At 47.7% G+C, this 23,853-nt stretch overlaps 1 protein-coding gene across 4 annotated transcripts in view; it reads right to left on the bottom strand.

Annotated features, from left to right (window-relative positions):
- The window catches only part of pvrl2l (PVR cell adhesion molecule related 2 like), a 332,000-nt gene that overhangs the window by 149,594 nt on the left and 158,553 nt on the right, over nt 1-23,853 (bottom strand). For all 4 annotated transcript variants that reach the window (XM_054745374.2, XM_054745377.2, XM_054745376.2 and 1 more), the window contains exons 4-6: nt 16,035-16,328; nt 10,630-10,747; nt 9,142-9,290 (exon numbers count right to left, since the gene is read on the bottom strand). In XM_054745374.2, coding sequence (XP_054601349.1) covers nt 9,142-9,290; nt 10,630-10,747; nt 16,035-16,328 — 561 coding nt within the window. The remainder of the gene's footprint in view (nt 1-9,141; nt 9,291-10,629; nt 10,748-16,034; nt 16,329-23,853) is intronic.

Genomic DNA, 23,853 nt, shown 5'->3' with positions numbered 1-23,853 from the left:
CCACGAATCACAAGGTCGAAGTTAAATAAATGAGCCAGTTCTATTTGTTGTCTATTTGTTTATTATGTAGTTCTGCTTTAAAGATGGTTAGGAAATCTTGTTCAGGTATATACTTATATAGGGTAACAAACGGCATCAGTGTAAAACTTTGGACCATACTGAAGGATGTCTTCTTTAAAATTCATAACATTGTCAATAAAATGAGACCATTTGGCCAAGGTGGGGTCATTTAGTGCTCCGACTGTTCCGTATGTGCTAGCTGTATTAAATCCAGGTGTCATCGGTAACAAACGGAACAAATCGCCCATTTTTTGGAGAACTTCCTCTGAAGCAGCTGCTGGTCTAAATAAGTCATCAGCGTTTCTCTCCGCCGCCACCGTTACAAACCGCTCACGTGTTCGGGACGCTCATTCATCTGCAGAACGTGAAAGTTTTACAGGAGAGGAACTCAAGTTTGATTTGAGCAACGATTCGATTTTAAAACTGTTTAGGAATCGATTTGAATTGAACCGTGTTGTAAAAACAGACCGACGGCTCTTAGAGCTGGAAATGATTTTGTTGTGTTGGCTAAAAATAAATGAGTCGCTTGAAGATTTCAGTCTGTGTGTGTGTGTGTGTGTGTGTGTGTGTGTGTGTGTGTGTGTGTGTGTGTGTGTGTGTGTGTGTGTGTGTGTGTGTGATTAGGCCTGTACAGAAGTTAGCTGCAGCTTCATGTTAGAGGCAGCCAGAGCCTGAATTCCCCCCCAACGGCTACATCATCTGATTATTTCATGCTCAGTGCTGCATGGTTCAGATTGTGCATGTGTGAACTCGGTGTGTGTGTGTGTGTGTGTTCAAAGTGAGTATGTGTTCTTCCAGTAGACAGCTATCTCGCTTGCTGCAGGCGATCCAGGAAATGCTTTTCCACTAGCCCATCTAGATGAGTCTCTGAACAGTTCTGAGTGTGTGTGTGTGTGTGTGTGTGTGTGTGTGTGTGTGTGTGTGCGGCGCTGCTGCTCCCGGCCCAGAGCCAGCTGGACTCCCCATGAAAGGACTTCCCTTGTGCCGGGGGGCTGAGTGATGGTCAGAGAGGTGGAGGACAGAGAGGGTCACAGCCTCCCACCAGCTCACTCGTACAGCATCACCGTTTTTAGAAACCCTCCTCTTCGCTCTCCTCCTGCTGTTGCCACCGTTTGAAACCCCCCCCAGCCCCTCCCACACTTGAACACTCGCCTTTATCTGCGTTTTCAGCCCCCGTGCAATCTCAGTCTTTACTCTGCTGCCCACCCCACCTCCCATCCTCCCTCCCAGTTGTTTTCATCCTGCCAACATCCTCTTCCACTCTGTGTTCGCTGCCCTGGGCAGATCCAGCTGGCACCATGGAAACCGAGCAGGCCATGCGTAGCTGGCATCGTGTGCATGTTGACGGAAGGGATGCTGGCCATGTCTGTGTGTACATTTCACCTTTGTCAGCAGAAACACAATTTGTTTTGTGTGATTACAGAAGCATTTCCTCCTGAGAGTGAGGAGATGAGTTGGTGTCATCTTAAAAAGCTCCTCTACCTTCCTCACTCCCCTACGTGCTTTTCCACGCCTCATCCTCATCCTCACCACCCTACTCTTCCTCTACTCCGGGATCCTCCACAGGCTGAGGGGCGCCCTGACTTGTGACGGCACGAGCCTTTCATCCCCTCGTGAACAGAACAGACAGCAGCCGTTAACGGATCTCAGCAGGGAAATTAGCGCCAGTGTTAGCTAAACGCTACATGATGGAGAGCCGGAGCCCCCTCGTCCTGACAGTTTAGATCACATGCTGAGAGACTGGAACCGACATTTACCAATCAGAGAAGAGGACTTGTGATTGTAAACGAAAAGTTGCATGAATGCTTCAGAAAAAAAAAACAAGTGCTTTGGGTTTACTCAAAGCTGCGGGCTAAGATAAGGCACAAAAAGCCTCACCAGACTCGCTGCAGTCCCAAATAAAAACGTCACAGTAAAGCTCCCTTTAATATTCCCAAATCCTCGGTTTTGCCTGGTTTAGCTGCTGCGTGGCACACCAAGCCCTGGTTTTCCTCTCTCAGCCTCCACAGCAGCAGATAACTACAGTGACCTTTAAGACGGGCAACTTTGTTTGCACAAGGTTCAATAGTAACGATTTGCTTCCTCATTCAAAGCTGCGGTCTCTGGTTGAGGTAATTGGTTCAATGCATTCATGGTGTCTGACTTCAGAGGACCGTTCGGTCCCACAAGCTCAGACTCTAAATCAAACAGAGATCTTCAGCTCCTGCAGCGACTCTCATCTCCGGGAATACCGGACTGTTCAGACCTGATCAAATCTGGAAAGCTGCTGTTTCTGTTAATAAAAGAGAAAACTGGACACATTAGTAATGCATCGACTTCCCGTTATCACAGAGGACAACGCGAGTTTGGGATTGGAAACGAAGCGTGTCCCGATGCAGAAGGCCCCGTTACCCTGGTGACGCGAGAAGGTAAGAACATAAAATAACGTGCTGCACGTCTAAACTGGCATAAAAGCAATTATCAAGAAAGTCCAGACCCAAATCAGAATGAGTCAAAAGCAACACTGGTCTAACTGGGCTGATGGTGGTACCCTGCAGGGTGGGCAGACCAGAGATTAAATCTAAGATTAGGATTTTGTTTTCACCTAAAAACCTAATCAAGGTCACCCTAAACATCTAGACTGACAGAAGCTAAATGGTTTTCCTTTGCATGATGGTCTAGCCACGAATCCATAGGAGCCTCAGCAGGTCTACCATTGGCCTAAGCACTACTGTGTTATGCCAATCACAGCCCTCTGTCGGTTTGGTGGACCAATCACAGCCCTCTGTCGGTTTGGTGGACCAATCGCAGCCCTCTATCGGTTTGGTGGATCAATCGCAGCCCTCTATCGGTTTGGTGGACCAATCACAGCCCTCTATCGGTTTGGTGGACCAATCACAGCCCTCTATCGGTTTGGTGGATCAATCACAGCCCTCTATCGGTTTGGTGGACCAATCACAGCCCTCTATCAATTTGGTGGACCAATCACAGCCCTCTATCAGTTTGGTGAACCAGTCAAAGCCCTCTGTTGGTTTGGTGGACCAATCACAGCCCTCTATCGGTTTGGTGGACCAATCACAGCCCTCTATCAATTTGGTGGACCAATCACAGCCCTCTATCGGTTTGGTGGACCAATCGCAGCCCTCTATCGGTTTGGTGAACCAGTCAAAGCCCTCTATCGGTTTGGTGGATCAATCAGAGCCCTCTATCGGTTTGGTGGATCAATCACAGCCCTCTATCGGTTTGGTGGACCAATCACAGCCCTCTATCGGTTTGGTGAACCAGTCAAAGCCCTCTATCGGTTTGGTGGATCAATCAGAGCCCTCTATCGGTTTGGTGGACCAATCACAGCCCTCTATCGGTTTGGTGGACCAATCACAGCCCTCTATCGGTTTGGTGGACCAATCACAGCCCTCTATCGGTTTGGTGGACCAATCACAGCCCTCTATCAGTTTGGTGAACCAGTCAAAGCCCTCTGTCGGTTTGGTGGACCAATCACAGCCCTCTATCGGTTTGGTGGACCAATCACAGCCCTCTATCAATTTGGTGGACCAATCACAGCCCTCTATCGGTTTGGTGGACCAATCGCAGCCCTCTATCGGTTTGGTGAACCAGTCAAAGCCCTCTATCGGTTTGGTGGATCAATCAGAGCCCTCTATCGGTTTGGTGGACCAATCACAGCCCTCTATCGGTTTGGTGGACCAATCGCAGCCCTCTATCGGTTTGGTGAACCAGTCAAAGCCCTCTATCGGTTTGGTGGATCAATCAGAGCCCTCTATCGGTTTGGTGGACCAATCACAGCCCTCTATCGGTTTGGTGGACCAATCACAGCCCTCTATCGGTTTGGTGGACCAATCACAGCCCTCTATCGGTTTGGTGGATCAATCAGAGCCCTCTATCGGTTTGGTGGACCAATCACAGCCCTCTATCGGTTTGGTGGACCAATCGCAGCCCTCTATCGGTTTGGTGGATCAATCGCAGCCCTCTATCGGTTTGGTGGATCAATCACAGCCCTCTATCGGTTTGGTGAACCAGTCAAAGCCCTCTGTTGGTTTGGTGGATCAATCACAGCCCTCTATCGGTTTGGTGGATCAATCACAGCCCTCTATCGGTTTGGTGGACCAATCACAGCCCTCTATCGGTTTGGTGGATCAATCGCAGCCCTCTATCGGTTTGGTGGATCAATCACAGCCCTCTATCGGTTTGGTGGACCAATCACAGCCCTCTATCAATTTGGTGGACCAGTCACAGCCCTCTATCGGTTTGGTGGATCAATCACAGCCCTCTATCGGTTTGGTGGATCAATCACAGCCCTCTATCGGTTTGGTGGATCAATCGCAGCCCTCTATCGGTTTGGTGGATCAATCGCAGTCCTCCATCAATTTGGTGAACCAGTCAAAGCCCTCTGTTGGTTTGGTGGATCAACCAGAGCCCTCTATCGGTTTGTACTCTGACATTTATCAGCTTGTAAAAGTTTGTAATTAGCATGACTACAAATCAGACGTTGGTACATCGCACATATGACGTCACCACAGTATCTCCTCCCTCTAGCGTAGCTGCTACTTACCAAATAGCCAAACTTTGTTCCTTCTGAGTGAGATATTGGAGGAGTGGCGTGAAACGGTGGGTAGAGGATCAAATGTGTGTCTCAGGTCCAATGCATGAGAGTTGGCTGCCCTGAGCTAATGACATTAGCATTGTTTAGCCTAGCCGTGATTAGCAGTGGCATCAAAAACGTTTGTTTTTGTGTATATTTTTTTGTAGTTTGTGTGAATTTACTGTAACAATAATGAATGAATGAAAATGACTTGATAAACAATAAAACCCTGTTGTCACCTACAGTGGTAAGACAGTAATGCAACCATGACTAGTGATCCTGCATGAATCAGCTAAAATGCTTCGTTACAATAAATTCTACTGAAAACTCGTCTAATTTTGATTTTTTTCTAATTCACCATGTTCTCATACCGTTGCGTCTCCGTGGTTAATGCCGTTGCTCCACACATTAGTGCCGTGATGAAACTAGGGCGTGATGTCAGTGTGTTTGGTGGCTATCTGCCGGCGTGTTAATCACTAACTCACGCGACGTGAATGAGTCATTCAGCCTTATGCTGTTCTAACTTTCAAAAGGTGAAACAACCGATCCGTTGTGATTTTGATTCACCACCGGTGACAGACCGGCCATCTGGAGGGTCGGGGCTTCTCCTGCTTGGCTGCTTTCACAAACAGGCCAGTGGGAAAGTCCTGATGGAGGATATTTTTACTTTCTAGGTTACTCAGACAGTGGAAGGGTTTATCTTGGTAAAGACTATAATTTTAGCCTCTAATTCTGCCCGATAACTCAGGTGTAATCAGGTTTTACACATGACAGAAATCTAGACTTACCTGAACACGTTCTAGGAGCAGATTCTGACCCAAAATGACAGATTTAGGGATCACAACATCTCCAACAATGAGATTTGGAGTGCTGGTTAATGTCTCCGTCCATATTAGACAGCAATAATTAAATGTCTTCACAGCCCCTGAGATGAGTTTAAGCGGCTTTAACGAGCTTCTTTAATTCATTATTTCCTCTCATTACTTGCTATTATCAACCATTGTGCAGCAATCTAAAGCAATGACACGGAGGAGGAAGCGTAATAATTAGTTAGCCAAAAATGGAAAATCTTCTGATGATATATTGTTGAATATTATATGATTTACATTTTTTGGAGATGAAAAACACAACTTTTCCCTACACAAGGAAGCATATTTCTGTCAAAGCGAGGAAATGAATAAAGCAGAAATATCTCCTCAGAGCGAGAAACGTTCTTGTTGTAAACCTTGTATGGGGAGATGTTGCGACAGTAAAATGGTGACATTCACATTGGAGATTATTTCGTTCTAAAGCACCACACCATCACCCACAGAAGACCTGGTCCTTACAATATTTAACCCTCAGAATTTAGTCACCAGTTTTATATGAGCTCTCCCTCTTTTTCCAGTGTTTCCTCTGTGGGAGCCCTCTGCCCCGGGGGCGGTGGTCGTCTGTGGCGGCCTGGGTGCTCTCCAGGTGTGCCTGGGTGGAGGTGGGGGTCTCCGCCCTCCCTGCCCTGGGCTCCCCGAGTCGGTGCCTCGGCTGCTGTGGATCTGCTGCTGTCGGGGCGGATGACTCCCCTGATGGCGCTTCCTCAAGGGCTCGACACACGGGAGGCAACATCGCCTCTCCTCCATTCATTTTCAATGAGACATGCGTGACAAAGCGATAATCGCGGGTCTCCCTCCTACTTAGCGAAAAGCAAAAAACGTGCGTGTGAAATTTTGCGCTCGTGCACGTGTCGTGCACAGGCGACCCAGCGACGCGATCCCAGAAAGTTGAAATATTTTCAACTTTTCATCGCTGTCGCTCGGACGACGACCAATCAACGGAGGTTTCATTCACTGACCAATGAGCGGACAGGATGCTCCGTACACCTCCGAGCAAACATGGAGGAGAAGTTGATTATTATTATGTTTTATAGTAAAATCAGAAGTAAGATTTCACATAACTCTAGCAGCACCTTGTGAAACATCATATCTACCGCTTTATTCACTCTGAACCGCTCAAATAACCTTAATTCCCTCCAACCTGACACAGCCAAACAAAACAACGGAAGTTACGATTTCGCCATGGAACAGAACGCGTAGACGGTTTTGCCGCTGTCGCTTTTATTACCTGACACACGGGAGGCGACCCGCGGCAGCGGCCAGCGGCAAAGCCGTCTACGCGTTCTGTTCCATGGCGAAATCGTAACTTCCGTTGTTTTGTTTGGCTGTGTCAGGTTGGAGGGAATTAAGGTTATTTGAGCGGTTCAGAGTTAATAAAGTGGTAGATATGATGTTTCACAAGGTGCTGCTAGAGTTATGTGAAATCTTACTTCTGATTTTACTATAAAACATAATAATAATCAACTTCTCCTCCATGTTTGCTCGGAGGTGTACGGAGCATCCTGTCCGCTCATTGGTCAGTGAATGAAACCTCCGTTGATTGGTCCTCGTCCGAGCGACAGCGATGAAAAGTTGAAAATGTTTCAACTTTCTGGGATCGCGTCGCTGGGTCGCCTGTGCACGACACGTGCACAAGCGCAAAATTTCACACGCACGTTTTTCGCGTTGGAGACCCGCGATTATCGCTTTGTCGTGCATGTCTCATTGAAAATGAATGGAGGATAGGCGAAGTCGCCTCCCGTGTGTCGAGCCCGTAATCCTTATCTTAGCTGGTCTGGCTCATCTGATCTCAGCCCATTGTGTTTTTTCCATGGAGGGGGGGCGTGTGTGTGTGTGTGTGTGTGTGTGTGCCTTAGGATGAGTGTTGTGTGTGTGTGTGTGTGTGTGTGTGTGTGTGTGTGTGTGTGTGTGTGTGTGTGTGTGTGTGTGTGTGTGTGTGTGTGTGTGTGTGTGTGTGTGTGTGCCTTAGGATGAGTGTTGTGAAGGTTTTTTATTGCCAGTCTGTTTTTAAAGTTCTGGGGATGGGAGGGAATGTGGGGCCTTTTTAATTAGTTAAGCACGTTGAGTTGCATGCATTGTAGGATTAAGTACTATATAAATAAAGTTGATTGATTGATTGATTGATTGATTGATTGATTGATTGATTGAGAAACTGCTCTTTTTTTCCTCGCTCGGACAGCAACACGCTTCCGTATGCTCCGGTCGTCCACTCACCTTTAAGTCTAAACTTTCCATGAAAGATCAAAAACACGTTCCTCAAAGACAAGAAGGAATCCCGAAGTCTGGCCTTCATCCGGGAACGATACCAAGGTTTTTGCATGTGTGGGAGGGGTTACGGCGCAAAAGTACAGGATTTAGGCGAGTTAAGTGTTGTGTTTGTACTAGAAGGGGAAAGCAAACCCTCGTCGGTGCTTCAAGTCACAAAGCTTTGCTTCCGGAGGAACAGCAGCAGCTTAGCCACTTGTGAACCTCCCACACTTCCAGCCTGGTTAGAAAGGATCTTTGTTTTCAGCAAAGACAATTCAAATCTGCAGCTCAGAATTCCCACGGATTATCTAAATGCAGCTTTCTCCTTGCCGTTGGGCCAAAGCGGATATGTATTTTTAAATCGTGTTTTCTTGTAAAGCTCAACGTGGCGATTGTTCCAACTAATTCCTCAGAAAAAAGCAACGAACAACAAAAGGAGGACAGGGTTTTTATAAATAAAGCGCAACACTGGAAACACAGCGGAGAACAATCAGCACGAGTTTTCACGGCCTGTTTGCTGGCGTGCACGGAGGCACATCCCGTACGTGTTCCTGGACTTGTGTGTGTGCACGGACATTTGTGTAAAAGCATCACAGGGCAGAGGGAAAGAGAATTCCTGAAGGAAAACTGTGCAAAGATCAGCCGTATTTACCGGAGACTCTGGAGGAATGCAACACGTTCACTTGACAGAAAAGCCCGACAGATGCAGGGAAAGGGGGGAGGGTTCAGGACGTGTTAGTAAAAAGTCGTGTTGCTGGAATAAAAGAAAAGGAGAGAAACCTCTGCAAACTGGCTCACACCAACTTTGGAAGAATTTGGGAGCGGTGGTGATGTGTCCGCCGCAGGGCCAAATCAATCCAACAAGGACCGCCTCGCCAACTCATCTAATCACATCCAGTAGAGATACAGCATCCTGGTGGCCGAATAAACCTCAATTTCAGAAAAGTGGCTTCCATCTGAAGTTAGAAATGTTTGTCCTTATCGTGCAATTTGGCCCTGCAGCGGGGGGCGGGGCCAATCACACACCTCCACCAAGAAAGTCCACCAGCAGCTGCAGAAACAGCGCTGATCCCAACACGCGTGTCAAAACGGGATCACACCTCTGTGCATGCAGGTGGAGGAGGAACACGAGCTCCGTTCATGTGCATCCAAACATCTACCTGCACGTGTGTGTGTGTGTGCACCGGTGGTGACAAACTCTACGGGGCTTCGTGGCCTCGGTGTGCGGCGAGCATGGCTGCAAAAGCCGTGCACGTTTGAGAAAATGTGCTGTGTTGCACCTGTGTGTTCGTCACGTTTGTGTTTTTATCCACTGTTCCACCGGTGTGTGTGTGTGTGTGTGTGTGTGTGTGTGTGCGCGTGCGCATCAGCATCTCTCTTTGGACTCACCGATCACAAACGTGGTGAGCTGGTGCCGGCTGGCCCCGTGCTTGTTCCTGACCTCGCAGATGAAGGTGGTGTTGACGGCGTCGTCCACCTTCCTCACCATCAGCTTGTTGTCGTCCACCACCACCGTGTCTGGCAAAGGGCCCGACGCCCTGCAGCGGAGGAGGAGGCGAGGGGGAAGCGATGGTTACGAAAATCGGTGAGCACCAGATCGCCATAGCAACCACACACCTGGGACCGCCACGGCCCGAGGGACTCTGATGTCACACGCTGTTTATTATTTCCTGCAGGAGCTTTGACTCGTTAAAAACACAACTCAGCTCCAGGTGTCACGTCGTACGTCTGAGCTGAGAGCACCAAAGTGGGCGGAGCTTTCGGACTTATCTCACCACACTCCCATTGTTGCGTGTGTGGAAAATCTTTACACGCGTACTTTTTTTGTGATGACTTACAAGCTGCTACCAAAGGTCAAAGTGCATTAGGGGTTAGATCGAGGCTGGGGGTGGAATAGCGGTGAAAGAGAAGAACGGAGAGATCTGAACAGAAAAAGTCAAACGATGAATTAAATTTATGAGAAAAAGTCAAATAAAAATAATAAAAACAAGAAAAAGGCGGCCTGTGTTTGTGAAACACACACACACACACACACACACACACACGCACGCGCACACACACACGCACACGCACACATACACGCACACGCACGCACACACACACACACACGCACACACACACGCACACGCACACACACACACATGCACACACACACACACGCACGCACACGCACACACACACACACACGCACGCACACACACACACACACACGCACACACACACGCACACACACACGCACACGCACACACACACACATGCACACACACACACACGCACGCACACGCACACACACACGCACACGCACGCACACGCGCACACACACACACACACACACACACACGCACACATACACGCACACACACACATGCACACACACACGCACGCACGCGCGCGCACGCACGCACACACACACACATGCACACACACGCACGCACACGCACACACACGCACACGCACACACACACACACACACACACACACACGCACACGCACACGCACACACGCACACGCACACACACACACACACGCTTACACACACGCACACACACACACACACACACACACACACACGCGCACACACACACACACACACACACACACACACACACACACACACACACACACACACACACACACACACACACACACACACACACACACACACACACACACACACACACACACACACACACACACACACACACACACACACACACACACACACACACACGGCCATCTGCCCATCAGGATGGGCTGCTAGGAATATTTCTGCTGATAAACCACTTTATGGTAAATTATTAAATGAAAAAAAGGCATTTTAGCTGTAATTATTCCATAATTGAAATCCGGATGCAGATGGACGAGTGTGTATCTTACGATGTCCAGGTGATGGCGGTGGGCGCTGGGTTGGCGTTGGCCAGGCAGAGCAGCACGGCGTCCGAGCGGCCGACGTACCAGTTGTTGTCGTAGCCTTCTATGGACACCGTCGGAGGGTCTGAAAGAGACAAAAACCACCCATCAGATCCGTCACCTCCACCCAAAAAACAACCTACCAACTAAAAGACGTCCCCTTCGTGTGGTGGAGGGGGTTGGGAGTCTGGGATTTTCTAAGGGACATCCGTGTTCCTCCAGACGGAAAGGAGCAGAGGTTTGGGCACGATTAGAATTCCTCCTGGACCCTTTAAAGGTTTTCAAGGCCAGCTGGAAGAATTTCTCCTGGTGGATCCAAAAGGACATTTCTTAGATTTCCTGGGAACTAGTCGAAGCCCCGCGGAGGAACTGGAAAGGATTATGGAGGAGGACGCCTGGAAAACGCAGCTTAGCATCACGCCGTCATAATCAGCCTCCAGCCAAGGACGGAGAACCAAAGATGGGTACCTTCAGTCCCTGAGCAGAGGCAGAGAACCGTTGGGTTTACGTTTCAGCGGCCTTAACAACTAATCATTTGTGTTTTAGTCACAGCTCAGAGTTCATACCACCGCTCCCGTGCTTCTCTACTGTCCAGCTAGAAAAACCACTAAAAGGTCTTTTCATGTCTAAACTGTTGACGTTTAAAACTCGTGGAGGTAAGAAGTGTTCGTTAGACTCAGGAAAAGGAAACCAGCATCGTATAAAAACAGTTAATGATCTTTAAATGACAGTTTGGCCGTAGGAAGTCCAGCTTTAAACCCTGAATGATGTTTCCATGGCGACCTCGTGGTGTGTTTAGTGGATTTGTCTGTTTGGAACAACGTGCTGCCACCACAGGTCCCAGCAGACTATTCCCGCCTGAGCGGCACGTTTTGATGCGTTTCTGCATGAATTTCCTGTAAAGCTGCAAAAGGAGGAGCAGCCTATCGTGGAGCGAAAGCAAAGTGACCCTCGTCTCCACCGCGACAGCCGGTGACTCAGCTACATCCAACGACAACGGCAACGTTCCACATTTGTTTGTAAGATGCTAAAAATCTAAGTATTCCAGTTGCAGGGCGATGAAAACGTTCACTCCTTTGATTAACTCCAGCCGAGATGATGAGAGGAGGAGGTTAAGAGAAGCAGAGAGGCTCAGTGGCCTCGTGTGTTCCCATGAAAGAGCAAAGATCTGAAGACTGGAAGATGTTTAACGATGGAGCCAAGATGGAAGAGCGTCAAAGGAACAGGAGGAACATCAGAAAGGATGGAGAGAGAGAGATGAGAACCCTCGCTCCGTCAGCCCCTCTCATCGTTAGCGCCATTAGCCTAGTCGTAGCGTAGCCAGCATCACAGGAGCAGCAGCCCTACCAAGGACACCCAGCAGATGTTTACCTTCCTAAACCACTTAGTTTCTCTCTCCAGACCAAAGATGATTCCCTCAGTCGTGTCCTGGGGTGGCCCCTGGGTCTCCTCCCTGGAAGTACATACCTAAAACACCTTAAACCTCAGCAGCTAACTGCCTGAACCTCCTCAGCTGGCTCCCGTTGATGAGGAGGAGCAGCAGCTCCATCCTGACCCTGGGCCACCTCGTAGAAGAAAGTCAATCCAGCTTTCTTCTACCAATCGTGACTCAAAGCTCTGGATCACCACTGGGGAGAGGTGGCTCTGGAGGTCGGTCCATCGCAGCATCAGCTGGTCTATCCCACAGCTTAAGTGCCTGGCCAATCACAGTGCTCTACGTTTGTTGGGCGGGCTTAGCACCACAGCTGTGATAAAGAGAAACTACAAAGATGGCATCAGCTCAGGAACAGCTTTGGATGATTTAGACTTGGGCTTCTCTGTGAGACGCGAGCAGATAGAGGTCCTTTAACCAGAAAGGATGTAGATGCTTCTTCTTCTTCTTCTACAGACGGCCTCGTTGACCGCTGCAGCGATGAGTACAGCGGTTGTTTGTGGCTCTGATTGGTCCGAGCTCTGCGCGGAACTGTTTAACAAACAACCATAGACTCCTTCCACCTCTGGGTTCTTTCAACACCTATACCCCCCCCCCCTCCCCCCAGTTGGTCTCATCCTTCAAGCTCGGGTCCTCTACCAGAGGTCTGGGAGCTTGAGGGTTCTGCAGTATCTCTGCTGTTCCTAGATCTGCTCCTTTCTGGACTGAGATGTCTGATGTTTTTCCTGGGATCTGCTTTAGCCACTCCTCCATCTGGGGGTCACTGCCCCGATGCCCATGGACACCACCGAAGTCTTCACCCTCCAGGCTTCCTCGTGTTTTTCTTTGAGGCTCTGGAACTTCTCTAGTTTCCCGTGTTCCTTTTTCCTGATGTTGCATCAGTTGGTATCGCTGCATCAACCACAACGGTCCTCTGTTGTTTAACCCTAACCACCACAAAGTCCGGTTGGTTCTCCATCACCGTTTTGTCGGGCTGGATCTGGAAGTCCCACAGGAGCTTGGCTCTCTTGTTCTCAACCACCTTAAGGGGGATTACCCCCTTTGTCCCGGTGGGCCACTTAGCCAAGTGGGCTGCTCTACAGTTGGTGATCTGCAGAACATTAGCTACATGGTAGCCCGAAGCTAACAGAGTTTTTCCAGGCACTTTTAGAAAGAAAAACGCGGTAGAGCGATGACGTAGGAGTTGTTTTACTGCGTTAGCATGTAGCTAACGTCCCGCTGGTCTCCACCCGTGGAGAATGAGCTGATCTGGAAGGCCAGGGCTCCCGGTCGCAGCGGTCTGGCCCTGTTTGTAATTTAACAGTCCCAGTCCATATTAGACCTCACATTCGGCCTAGAGACGAGTCCGCGGGCGGCAACACCCCCCACCCCCACCGCTCTCCCAACGGGGAGGGCCGACGCTTTGTAAACATGCCAGGGCCGAGTTTTGGTCCCAGTCCACCCGTTTCCAGTGCTTACTCTGCACAGATGTCCCTGTACACGATGCCAGCCTCTTGGTTGTGGCGTTCCATGTCTGCTTTTCTTGTATGCATGACCTGCCAGGCTACTCTTAAACCTCATCTTCCCAAAAAAAAAAAAAAAAATAAATAAAAATAAAAATCAGGGGAATAACAAATTCCCAGGATAATACACACAAAGACACGATTGTCCTAATCTCCGATAGACAAAAATCTTCGGTTTTATTTGAATTTGTTTCTATTTATGGTTTTTATCTCCAGGTCACCAAACAGGAATAAATCCTATTAATGCTTCTGTTATCAGAACAACCAAACAGCTAAACCAGCTCTTTTATCAAGATCAATGATGTCTGAACACAAATTCATAAATAACATTAAAGTCTTCGGCTTTTTTCCGTTTCCCACCAGGAAAACGTTCTCAGGCCTTTAAACTCCAGTCTGTAATTCGTGGGAAGTTACCTGAACTCCCAAGCCTCCGCTCGCGCCCGTCGGGAATGTGGGCGGACTTCTCCAGAGACGTTTAGAGGTGAATCACGTCTGCAGCTAAACTCCACATGAATTTGCTGCTCCGTGCACGTGCACATGCACGTGTGAGTGTAGCCGTAAATTCGTGCACATATTCCTGGTAAGTCTGCCTCTAACAGACCCATAAAGATAATCTGGCAGCTTGATGGGAAAACATTTGGAGTTTGTGTGTCTGTGTGGGTCCAGGAGTTCAATCATGTTTATACGTATTTATCTCTGCCAGCAGCTTAACGGGCGTCCATGTTTCTGTGTGTCTGTTTGGATCCATAAACCGAAGACCATACAGAGCCGGCGGAACAAAGAGAACCTGCTCCACGTTGGTGATGAGGTCACAAGGTGGAGGAGGCGCCGTCAGCACCGTGGAAACGCTCCAACTTAACTAAGGTGGATCGATAAACCAGGAAGAAGTTAATGGAAATGTTTTCTGAGGCATAAATCTAACAGATATTACAAAAGTTTCATCCAAGCTTCCTCGGGTTCACTCGTCTTTACAAACTCTGGTATAAATGAATGACTTGGGACTTGATCTTTGTGGGAATAAAAGCTCTAGCGCTCCTGTTTCAGGACTAGAAGTTAGCCAGAGGAGGGCGGCGTAGAAAACCGCAGGACTTGGGAGTCTTATTTCCTGGTATTTGGACGCCTCACCTCTGATTTGCTCGCAGCAACACATCACCACCACCGTAGTCTCTAGAAACAACTCCTGCAACATCCTTGCTTATGTTCGAAGACATCTTGGAAACTTCCTTGGGAAAACTGCTCAGCGATTCGAGGCCTAAAGAAAGGAATTACGACCGAAGGATTCTGCCCCGTTTGAATTACACAGAAATAAGTCCTGAAACTGTTTTGAGATGCAACTACAAGAGTTTTCTTGATGTTTCCAGAAAATCTAAAAGTAAAGTAAATAAAAATTAATTAAAATGCTGCATTTGTTGTTTTGAAGCCTCCGCCACTTTTATGAGGACTAGTTTACGTCTGCTTCCAGGTTCGTTTGTGACTTTCTCTTTCTTTGCCATAACTTAACTTAAAGGTGCAATATGTAAGAATGAAGTAAGCTCGACACCCTGTGGTCATACGTGAGTACTGCAGTCCGTATTGCTAAACAAAAAGTCACTTTCTCACCAGCGTTTCGTGAGTTGCACGGCTGTTGCTCATTACGGATCAGCACCGGAACATTCCAGATGATGAGCAGAGACGAGTCATACACAGGAAGTTGTATGGTGTTAGCATTTTGGCTGTTTTACGGTAGGGAGCACTTACTACACCTATTACAGTAAAATGCCTCTGGCATTACAGGAAGTGTGGTTGTTTGTCGTCTTGCTGTTAGCTTGCTGCTATAGTTCTGACCGACTCATTAAAGGACGTAAAACGCCACTATTGACTTATTCACTTCACACACATTTCACTGTAATATCCTGTTGTTGGTCATTGGAAAAAGTAGCTTTGGATATTTTTAGAGCCGTCTGTTTGGTTTTAATTCACCATTAGCATTGTTAGCTCAATGTCACCATTAGCATTGTTAGCTCAATGTCACCATTAGCATTGTTAGCTCAAAGTTGGCCTCTGATCTGCTTCACCTGATACTAAACAAAAAGATACCATAGCTTCTAGAAGAAAATAAATGGCTTTTGGGTCGCTCCACTTTACTGGCTTCTGTTCTTTCGACACCAGAAAGACAAAAAGCTCCAGAGTTGTCTCACTGCAAACGCCGGCGCTGCTGCGTTAGCGTGGTACAGAATCGGCAACCTCACAAACTCACTGGTTGTAAACAAAACTACGCTCCTCTTTTGTCGTCTGAAAGGAGACAAAGCAACATTAAAACCATCCTTCCATCAGGATTAGTCTGAGATTAGACTGTCCTGTGATGATTTCTCAGTGGAATTCTTACAAATTGCTCCTTTAAACAGAAAAACAGAACCATCTCGTGTGTGTGTGTGTGTGTGTGTGTGTGTTTCACTCACACTCCACAGAAAGCCTCAGCGTCTGCGCCCACGGCCGCTCCTGTGTCCTCTGCTCCACCATGCAGGTGACCTCCCTGCCGTTATCCGCCGCCGTGGGGACCAGCCGGTACTCGCTCCGTACCGTCACGATGCCGTCCGGCCCGTTCGTGGTGCTCGTCGAATGATTCCCTCCAACCGATGCCAGCCACTTGATGGTGGCGGCCGGTTTTGCGTCCGCCGCCTCGCACTGAGCCACCACCAAAGATCTGCTGCCGGCCTGGACCGTCACCACTCTGGCCGAGTTCCTGGGTTTGGCTGGATGGGAGGAAACAGTACGGAGGATCAGAGAGAGACAAAGACGAGGGAGTCTTATGGAAAAGGAGGGTGGAGGGGGACGGATCGCAGCTTGGGGAAGTCCAGAGGAAGAAGAAGAAGAAGACAAAGGTCAGATAAATCCAGACTCATAAACGTTTGGGTTCTTTTTGTGAATCGTTCTGGCCTCCTAACTCAAAGGGTGAGCCAACAGACAACTCAGTGGTGTCTCAGACCCGTTTAGCTTTAGTCTCTGTGAGAAAGATGAGCTAACTCTGGGAGATGGGTGGGGAGAAGATTAAAAACACAATCTGGAACACCTTCAGACATCTCCATGACGACTGGCTTTAGTTAAGGTCCAGTTTTAAACCGGGCCTTCAGGCTCAGGCTGGTCTACCTGAATATTTGAAAATACCAAAGGTATCAGAGTCTGACAGACAGAAAATATTCTCTTAGCCCCAACGAGATGAAAGCGTGTCACACGAGACGTTCGACTGAAGGATGACGCGACTCTCAGGTCCTGTCGAGTCTTTGTCAAACGTCTGATTCTCCGACTCTCCGAAGACAATTTTCCCTCTTTTGTTTATCTGCTAAAATACTAAATCCAGCCTGAAATGCTCGCTGGTAAAAGATTACAATGAGGATTCGTTTATTCTGTGGTGTTATTCTGGACCTGAGGACCTTCTGTACCGTTTTTTATGCTAACAGGAAGTGGTTTTACGGACGCGGTCGCTGGCATCTGGTTTCATCAGCACCAATTTAAACTCCGCAACAAAATATCAAGTTTCCAAAAAGTGGAACTGACGTGTCTTCGCTTTGGTCGGATGTAGACATCAGCCTGGAGCAGGTCGTCACTGGCGGTCTTTCTTCATCCTGCTGACTGGAACCATCGCAACGTCGCAGGAACCACGACAGCGTCAGTGATGTCACACATGAGCATCATCTCGTTGTTGCCCTCACAGACATTAATAATCGCTCTCTATGAAGTGGTAAATGGCCTGATTTTGATATAGCACCTTCTAGAGGCGCTCTACATATTCACACCCTGGTGGTGATGAGCTACACCGTAGCCACAGCTGCCCTGGGGCGCGCTGCCGTACACAGACGCCACCGGTTCCTCCGACCACCACCAGCGGGCTAGGGGGGGTTCAGTGTCTTGCCCAAGGACACAACGACCGACTGAGTGGGACTCGAATCTGCGACCTTCTGATTACGAGCGAGCACTAAGCTCCTGTGCCGCCGTTGCCCCAAAGGAACTCTTGGTCTCCGTGGAAACCAGCAGCATCGATGATTGACTATTGGTGATAAAGGCGGCCTAAGTCATGCCCATCTGAATGGGAGTCTATGGATAAGTTATCTCCTCATCCCGTTTGGTATCCGCCATGGACGTCACATATGATGCCCGTGAGCTTTAAAGACATTTTGATGGCTTGTTTTCAAACGGAGGCAAAAGTTATTTCAGCTGTTTTTATACGACTACAAATTGATGTCATCAAAGCAGACACGGAGAGGAGGAGCTTAAAGTTTAGCGAGCTTCCAATCCTTCTCCCAGGATGAAAGAGGGAACTTTAACCATGACCACCATGAATCCGGTCACGTGGGTAGCAGCTACGCTGGGGAGAGGAGGGTCCTCTGTGATGTCACATGTGATTCAGGGCATCAGGCAAAGCGGGCCAGGAAATAACTTTTAGATCCCGTTCAGGGGGAGGAGCCTCAGGATTCCTGTAAAAACATCTTCTCCAGCGTTCCGTAACTTCCTCGTCTCAGTCTCTCCAAGCACTGGACTTCGGAAAGACGCCCAAGATCCGGTTTCTGAGGTCGGAGGTTCAGATCTCGCCTCAGGCTTTGTGTCGAGTGTCACGCTTCACGTCTTTGATTCCAGCTTCAGCGACACGTTGAAGCTTCCTCCTGCCTCCTCCGGCGCTCGTTTCATCATCGAGTGATTGACTTGTCAGTCTGGCCGAGTCCTGAGTTTAGACGGTTCGCTCCACCCGACTGACACGTCGGGAAAACTGGACACCGTTTCCTGGTTGGAATCAGTGACGTGAAATGTTAACATTTAAAATTTAAACATAAAAGGACTGAAGAGCTCCATTACTACGTTCAGCTCAGGGTTCTACGTTCTTAAGAGTTTAACACTTTACTGCTGAGGGCATTAAAGTTCCTCTAAAATGTTAAACTTATGCAGCGTTAAACCACTCTGGACTTGGTTTCCCTGGCGAACCTGACAAAAAGCCTTTGTGAGGCTAAACAACAGAAGGCATCAATGAGAGCCGGGAGCAAAAGGACTGAATCTAACGGAGACGATAATAAAAGACTGAGAGCGGCCGAGCAGAATGGGTAAGAGTGGCAGAACGGGATTCTGATTGATCTGGGAGCTTAAATGAGTCAGGAGTCTCCATCCCTGATGGGATCCGTGACGCTGCATCAAATGGAGTCGACTCTTTGGGTCGGCCCGAGGCTTTCCAACAGTCATTAGGAGGCGAGAGGGGGTGGCGCTGCTCACACAGCTCAGAGAACAGGATTAAAGTCACTCAGATCCACCTTTCATCCCTTTTTCTCTAATATTTACACTTTGTTCCAGAAAACCTGGTTAGTCACTAGGGCTGCACGATATTAGGAAAACCTGCGATATTCGATAACAGTGCTTAAAATTGCGATATCAATATTACTCACGATTAGAGCTGAAACAACTAATTGATTTAATCGATTATAATCGATTATTAAAATAGTTAACAACTTTTTTAGTCATCGATTAGTTGTTTAATAATCATATTTTACCGCATAAAGTCTATTTTTTACCACAATCTGACATCGGTTACAAGCTGTTAAATTTGCCGCCAGTGTGTGGCAGTAATGAGCCACTGATCTACCAGTGGAGCCGTAGAAGAAGAAATGAGCCAATGGGTGCCCTCGGTTTTCATGACGTATCACGTTACTGACGCTCATCTTGCTGTGAGAGATGGCGGAACAAGAGGAAATACGGAAGAAAAATAGAAGCGACAAAACTGAAGAGAAACCCCGGACAAAAACCTCACGAGTATGGGAGCACATTTGAGACGAAAGCATGTGGGGGCTGATGCAGCAGAGGAAGAGCACCGCGGTCAAGTGAGCCGTCATTTGGAAGAGCCAGCCCGGTAAGTAACAGAAAATAAACAAGCTGGACTTAGTGTTTTAGCTGAGTTCGTTATACTGGATGTTAAACATGTTTTTTTGCCGCGTCAGTTTACGGTGTTCTACTTCTGATTGACTAGATGCAATCGTGAATCTCCTCCGTGTTGTGTATCATGCGCTTGCCAAATTTAGCACGTCTGTTTATAAGAATGTTCTCGTTAAGAGAAAAACGGCACAAACCCATAACTATGTTCCTCATTCAAAAAAGGACAACTCCGCGGAGAAAAATATACAGACAAGCTGTGTCCAGGTGAATATAACGCGGCATAGTTGTACACTTTCAATTTTTAAATACAGGAGAAATTCAGAAAAAGTCATTTTTTACTATTAAAAGGCTGTTTTACTATCTAACGCTGTAAAACGCCTCACAACACATTTTTATCATGTTTCTTAAACAGTATTACACAAAATAAACATTTTTCACATTTCTCTGGCTAATTTAAACACTCCCGACTCAAAGTAAAAACCTCATGAGCTTCTTACTTAGAGCTTTTTAATAGTAAAAATGTTTTACTTTTTTTCTGAATATCTCCTGTTGCGGGCTATTTTGTAGAACGTAACCCTCAAAATAAATGATCACTGTATATTGTTAATTAATTCAAATAATATAATATTGATTTAGTGTTGTAGTGTGTGTGCTGCTTTATTTTATATGTGTACTTATTTCAGTCTATTTGTGTTTCTTATGCAGAAAAAAACAAGCAACGATGGACAACTACATGGGGAAGAAGACACTCACCCCCCAGCAATTCATACCACTTACAAACTCTATTCTAAACATGCTGGTAAAAGACATGAGGCCACTATCCATGGTGGAAGGAGCAGGCTTCCAGCTAATGCTAAACTGCACAATTCTCTTATGTTTTTTTGTTCTTAACTGAAATGCATCCATCACTTGTATAGGTTAAATAGCTAAACAATAACAAACCGATTAATCGATTAATCGAAAAAATAATCGACAGATTAATCGATTATGAAAATAATCGTTAGTTGCAGCCCTACTCACGATAAATGAACAAATACTAAAGTATGCAGTGTTGATGTTGTCTGGCGTGTGACGTCTGCTCTGGGTTCAAAGCAAACAAAAACTAATGCATGAATTCCATTACAACATAACATTTTTATTGCAAAAATATGCAGCTGCACCTGCTACTGCATTAGCAGCTGCACCTGCTACTGTATTAGCAGCTGCACCTGCTACTGTATTAGCAGCTGCACCTGCTACTGTATTAGCAGCTGCACCCGCTACTGTATTAGCAGCCAAACCTGCTACTGTATTAGCAGCTGCACCTGCTACTGCATTAGCAGCTGCACCCGCTACTGTATTAGCAGCCAAACCTGCTACTGTATTAGCAGCCAAACCTGCTACTGTATTAGCAGCTGCACCTGCTACTGTATTAGCAGCTGCACCTGCTACTGCATTAGCAGCTGCACCTGCTACTGTATTAGCAGCTGCACCTGCTACTGTATTAGCAGCTGCACCTGCTACTGTATTAGCAGTTGCACCTGCTACTGTATTAGCAGCCAAACCCGCTACTGTATTAGCAGCTGCACCCGCTACTGTATTAGCAGCCAAACCTGCTACTGTATTAGCAGCTGCACCTGCTACTGCATTAGCAGCTGCACCTGCTACTGTATTAGCAGCTGCACCTGCTACTGTATTAGCAGCTGCACCTGCTACTGTATTAGCAGCTGCACCTGCTACTGTATTAGCAGCTGCACCTGCTACTGTATTAGCAGCTGCACCTGCTACTGTGTTAGCAGCTGCACCTGCTACTGTATTAGCAGCCAAACCTGCTACTGTATTAGCAGCCAAACCTGCTACTGTATTAGCAGCTGCACCTGCTACTGTATTAGCAGCTGCACCCGCTACTGTATTAGCAGCTGCACCTGCTACTGTATTAGCAGCTGCACCTGCTACTGTATTAGCAGCCAAACCCGCTACTGTATTAGCAGCTGCACCCGCTACTGTATTAGCAGCCAAACCTGCTACTGTATTAGCAGCTGCACCTGCTACTGTATTAGCAGCCAAACCTGCTACTGTATTAGCAGCTGCACCTGCTACTGTATTAGCAGCTGCACCCGCTACTGTATTAGCAGCCAAACCTGCTACTGTATTAGCAGCTGCACCCGCTACTGCATTAGCAGCTGCACCTGCTACTGCATTAGCAGCTGCACCCGCTACTGCATTAGCGGCTGCACCCGCTACTGTATTAGCAGCTGCACCTCCTACTGCATTAGCGGCTGCACCCGCTACTGCATTAGCAGCTGCACCCGCTACTGCATTAGCGGCTGCACCCGCTACTGCATTAGCAGCTGCACCCGCTACTGCATTAGCGGCTGCACCCGCTACTGCATTAGCAGCTGCACCCGCTACTGCATTAGCGGCTGCACCCGCTACTGCATTAGCAGCTGCACCTGCTACTGCATTAGCGGCTGCACCTGCTACTGTATTAGCAGCTGCACCCGCTACTGCATTAGCAGCTGCACCTGCTACTGTATTAGCACCTGCACCTGCTACTGTATTAGCAGCTGCACCCGCTACTGTATTAGCAGCTGCACCCGCTACTGTATTAGCAGCTGCACCTGCTACTGTATTAGCAGCTGCACCCGCTACTGTATTAGCAGCTGCACCCGCTACTGCATTAGCAGCTGCACCCGCTACTGCATTAGCAGCCAAACCTGCTACTGTATTAGCACCTGCACCTGCTACTGTATTAGCAGCTGCACCCGCTACTGTATTAGCAGCTGCACCCGCTACTGTATTAGCAGCTGCACCTGCTACTGTATTAGCAGCTGCACCCGCTACTGTATTAGCAGCTGCACCCGCTACTGTATTAGCAGCTGCACCCGCTACTGCATTAGCAGCTGCACCCGCTACTGCATTAGCAGCTGCACCCGCTACTGTATTAGCAGCCAAACCTGCTACTGTATTAGCAGCTGCACCCGCTACTGCATTAGCAGCTGCACCCGCTACTGTATTAGCAGCTGCACCCGCTACTGCATTAGCAGCTGCACCCGCTACTGCATTAGCAGCTGCACCCGCTACTGCATTAGCAGCTGCACCTGCTACTGTATTAGCAGCTGCACCTGCTACTGTATTAGCAGCTGCACCCGCTACTGCATTAGCAGCTGCACCCGCTACTGCATTAGCAGCTGCACCCGCTACTGCATTAGCAGCTGCACCTGCTACTGTATTAGCAGCAAAACAACAAACTGCATGCATGCAGTTTCTCAGTGACTTTAAAACATCACCTCCACCATAAAACTTCTTCTGATGCTCCAAATACAGAAAAACATCCCTTACCAGGGTTTTTGAATAAAAAACATCTGAAAGTAAGTTTAAATGTTAAATAATAGTTAACATCACTTAAATGCAACAGCAAATTCTCTCATTGCTACTGAACATTTTCTCCACTTATGTGGTTATGATATAAGGCTGTTGCTGTAATTGGGAAGTGAACTGTGCTGGGCCAAACTAGGAGAATATTAAGATTTTCTGAGGGAAAGAGAAAAACAATCATCTACCTTTCAGAAGAGGAACTGGCAAAAACTACATGGAAAATATGTGAAAACGTTTGTTTTTAACCCCAAATTGAACAAGTTTACCTAGATCTTAAAAAGCAGCTCAGATGATGAAACTGCAACTATGATTCTGATAACAAGCTAACAAATTGAACTAGCTCCTCTAAGATAACCGGCTAGCTGAGCTTCTGACTGACAGTTTATGTGCAGCAGCAAATCAACTATCCTGATTAACAAGGTTATAAAAGCTCATAAATGAAAAATCACTTTGATGTGTGGGGGAACTTTTCCAGGCCCTCTTTAGCAGGGTGGGACTGGGAGGAGAGTGCTGTAGCCTTTTAGCTGGAAGCTAACCGGAGCCTGGGGCTAACGGTGGGTTGGTTCACCGGCACGTGTCGGAGTCAGCCCGGTTATTATCAGCTGCTTAACGACACCGAGCGGACTCACGTTCACGTTTGAAAGCAGCGCTGATTCCAGAAACCTCAGCACAAAGTGTGTTCGTTAATCTGAGCCAGCATGACGAACAAGGGAAGCGAGCGGCAGCGGAAAGCGGGGGTGGAGTGGAGCGGAGGAATTTTGGGGTAAGGGTCTATGTAGGGGGCGGGCGTATTACGTGAACGGACCCATCTGATTGGCCGCATATCAGAAGGACTACATTTGATTGGTCAAATAATACTTCCGCATAAAAAACAGAGCTGGTTTACAAAAAGCTGATGTATGACACGGATGGAAATGTTTGAACCAAACATTTATCGCTGTTTTTGACGTGTTTTGCGATGGGCCTATCACACGTCCTGTTATCGCGATGACGATAAGTTTTCGATATATT

Source organism: Nothobranchius furzeri, chromosome 19 (genome assembly GCF_043380555.1).
Source record: "Nothobranchius furzeri strain GRZ-AD chromosome 19, NfurGRZ-RIMD1, whole genome shotgun sequence".
NCBI classification, from domain to species: Eukaryota; Metazoa; Chordata; class Actinopteri; order Cyprinodontiformes; family Nothobranchiidae; genus Nothobranchius; species Nothobranchius furzeri.
This window is presented reverse-complemented; position numbering and strand designations above follow the sequence as displayed.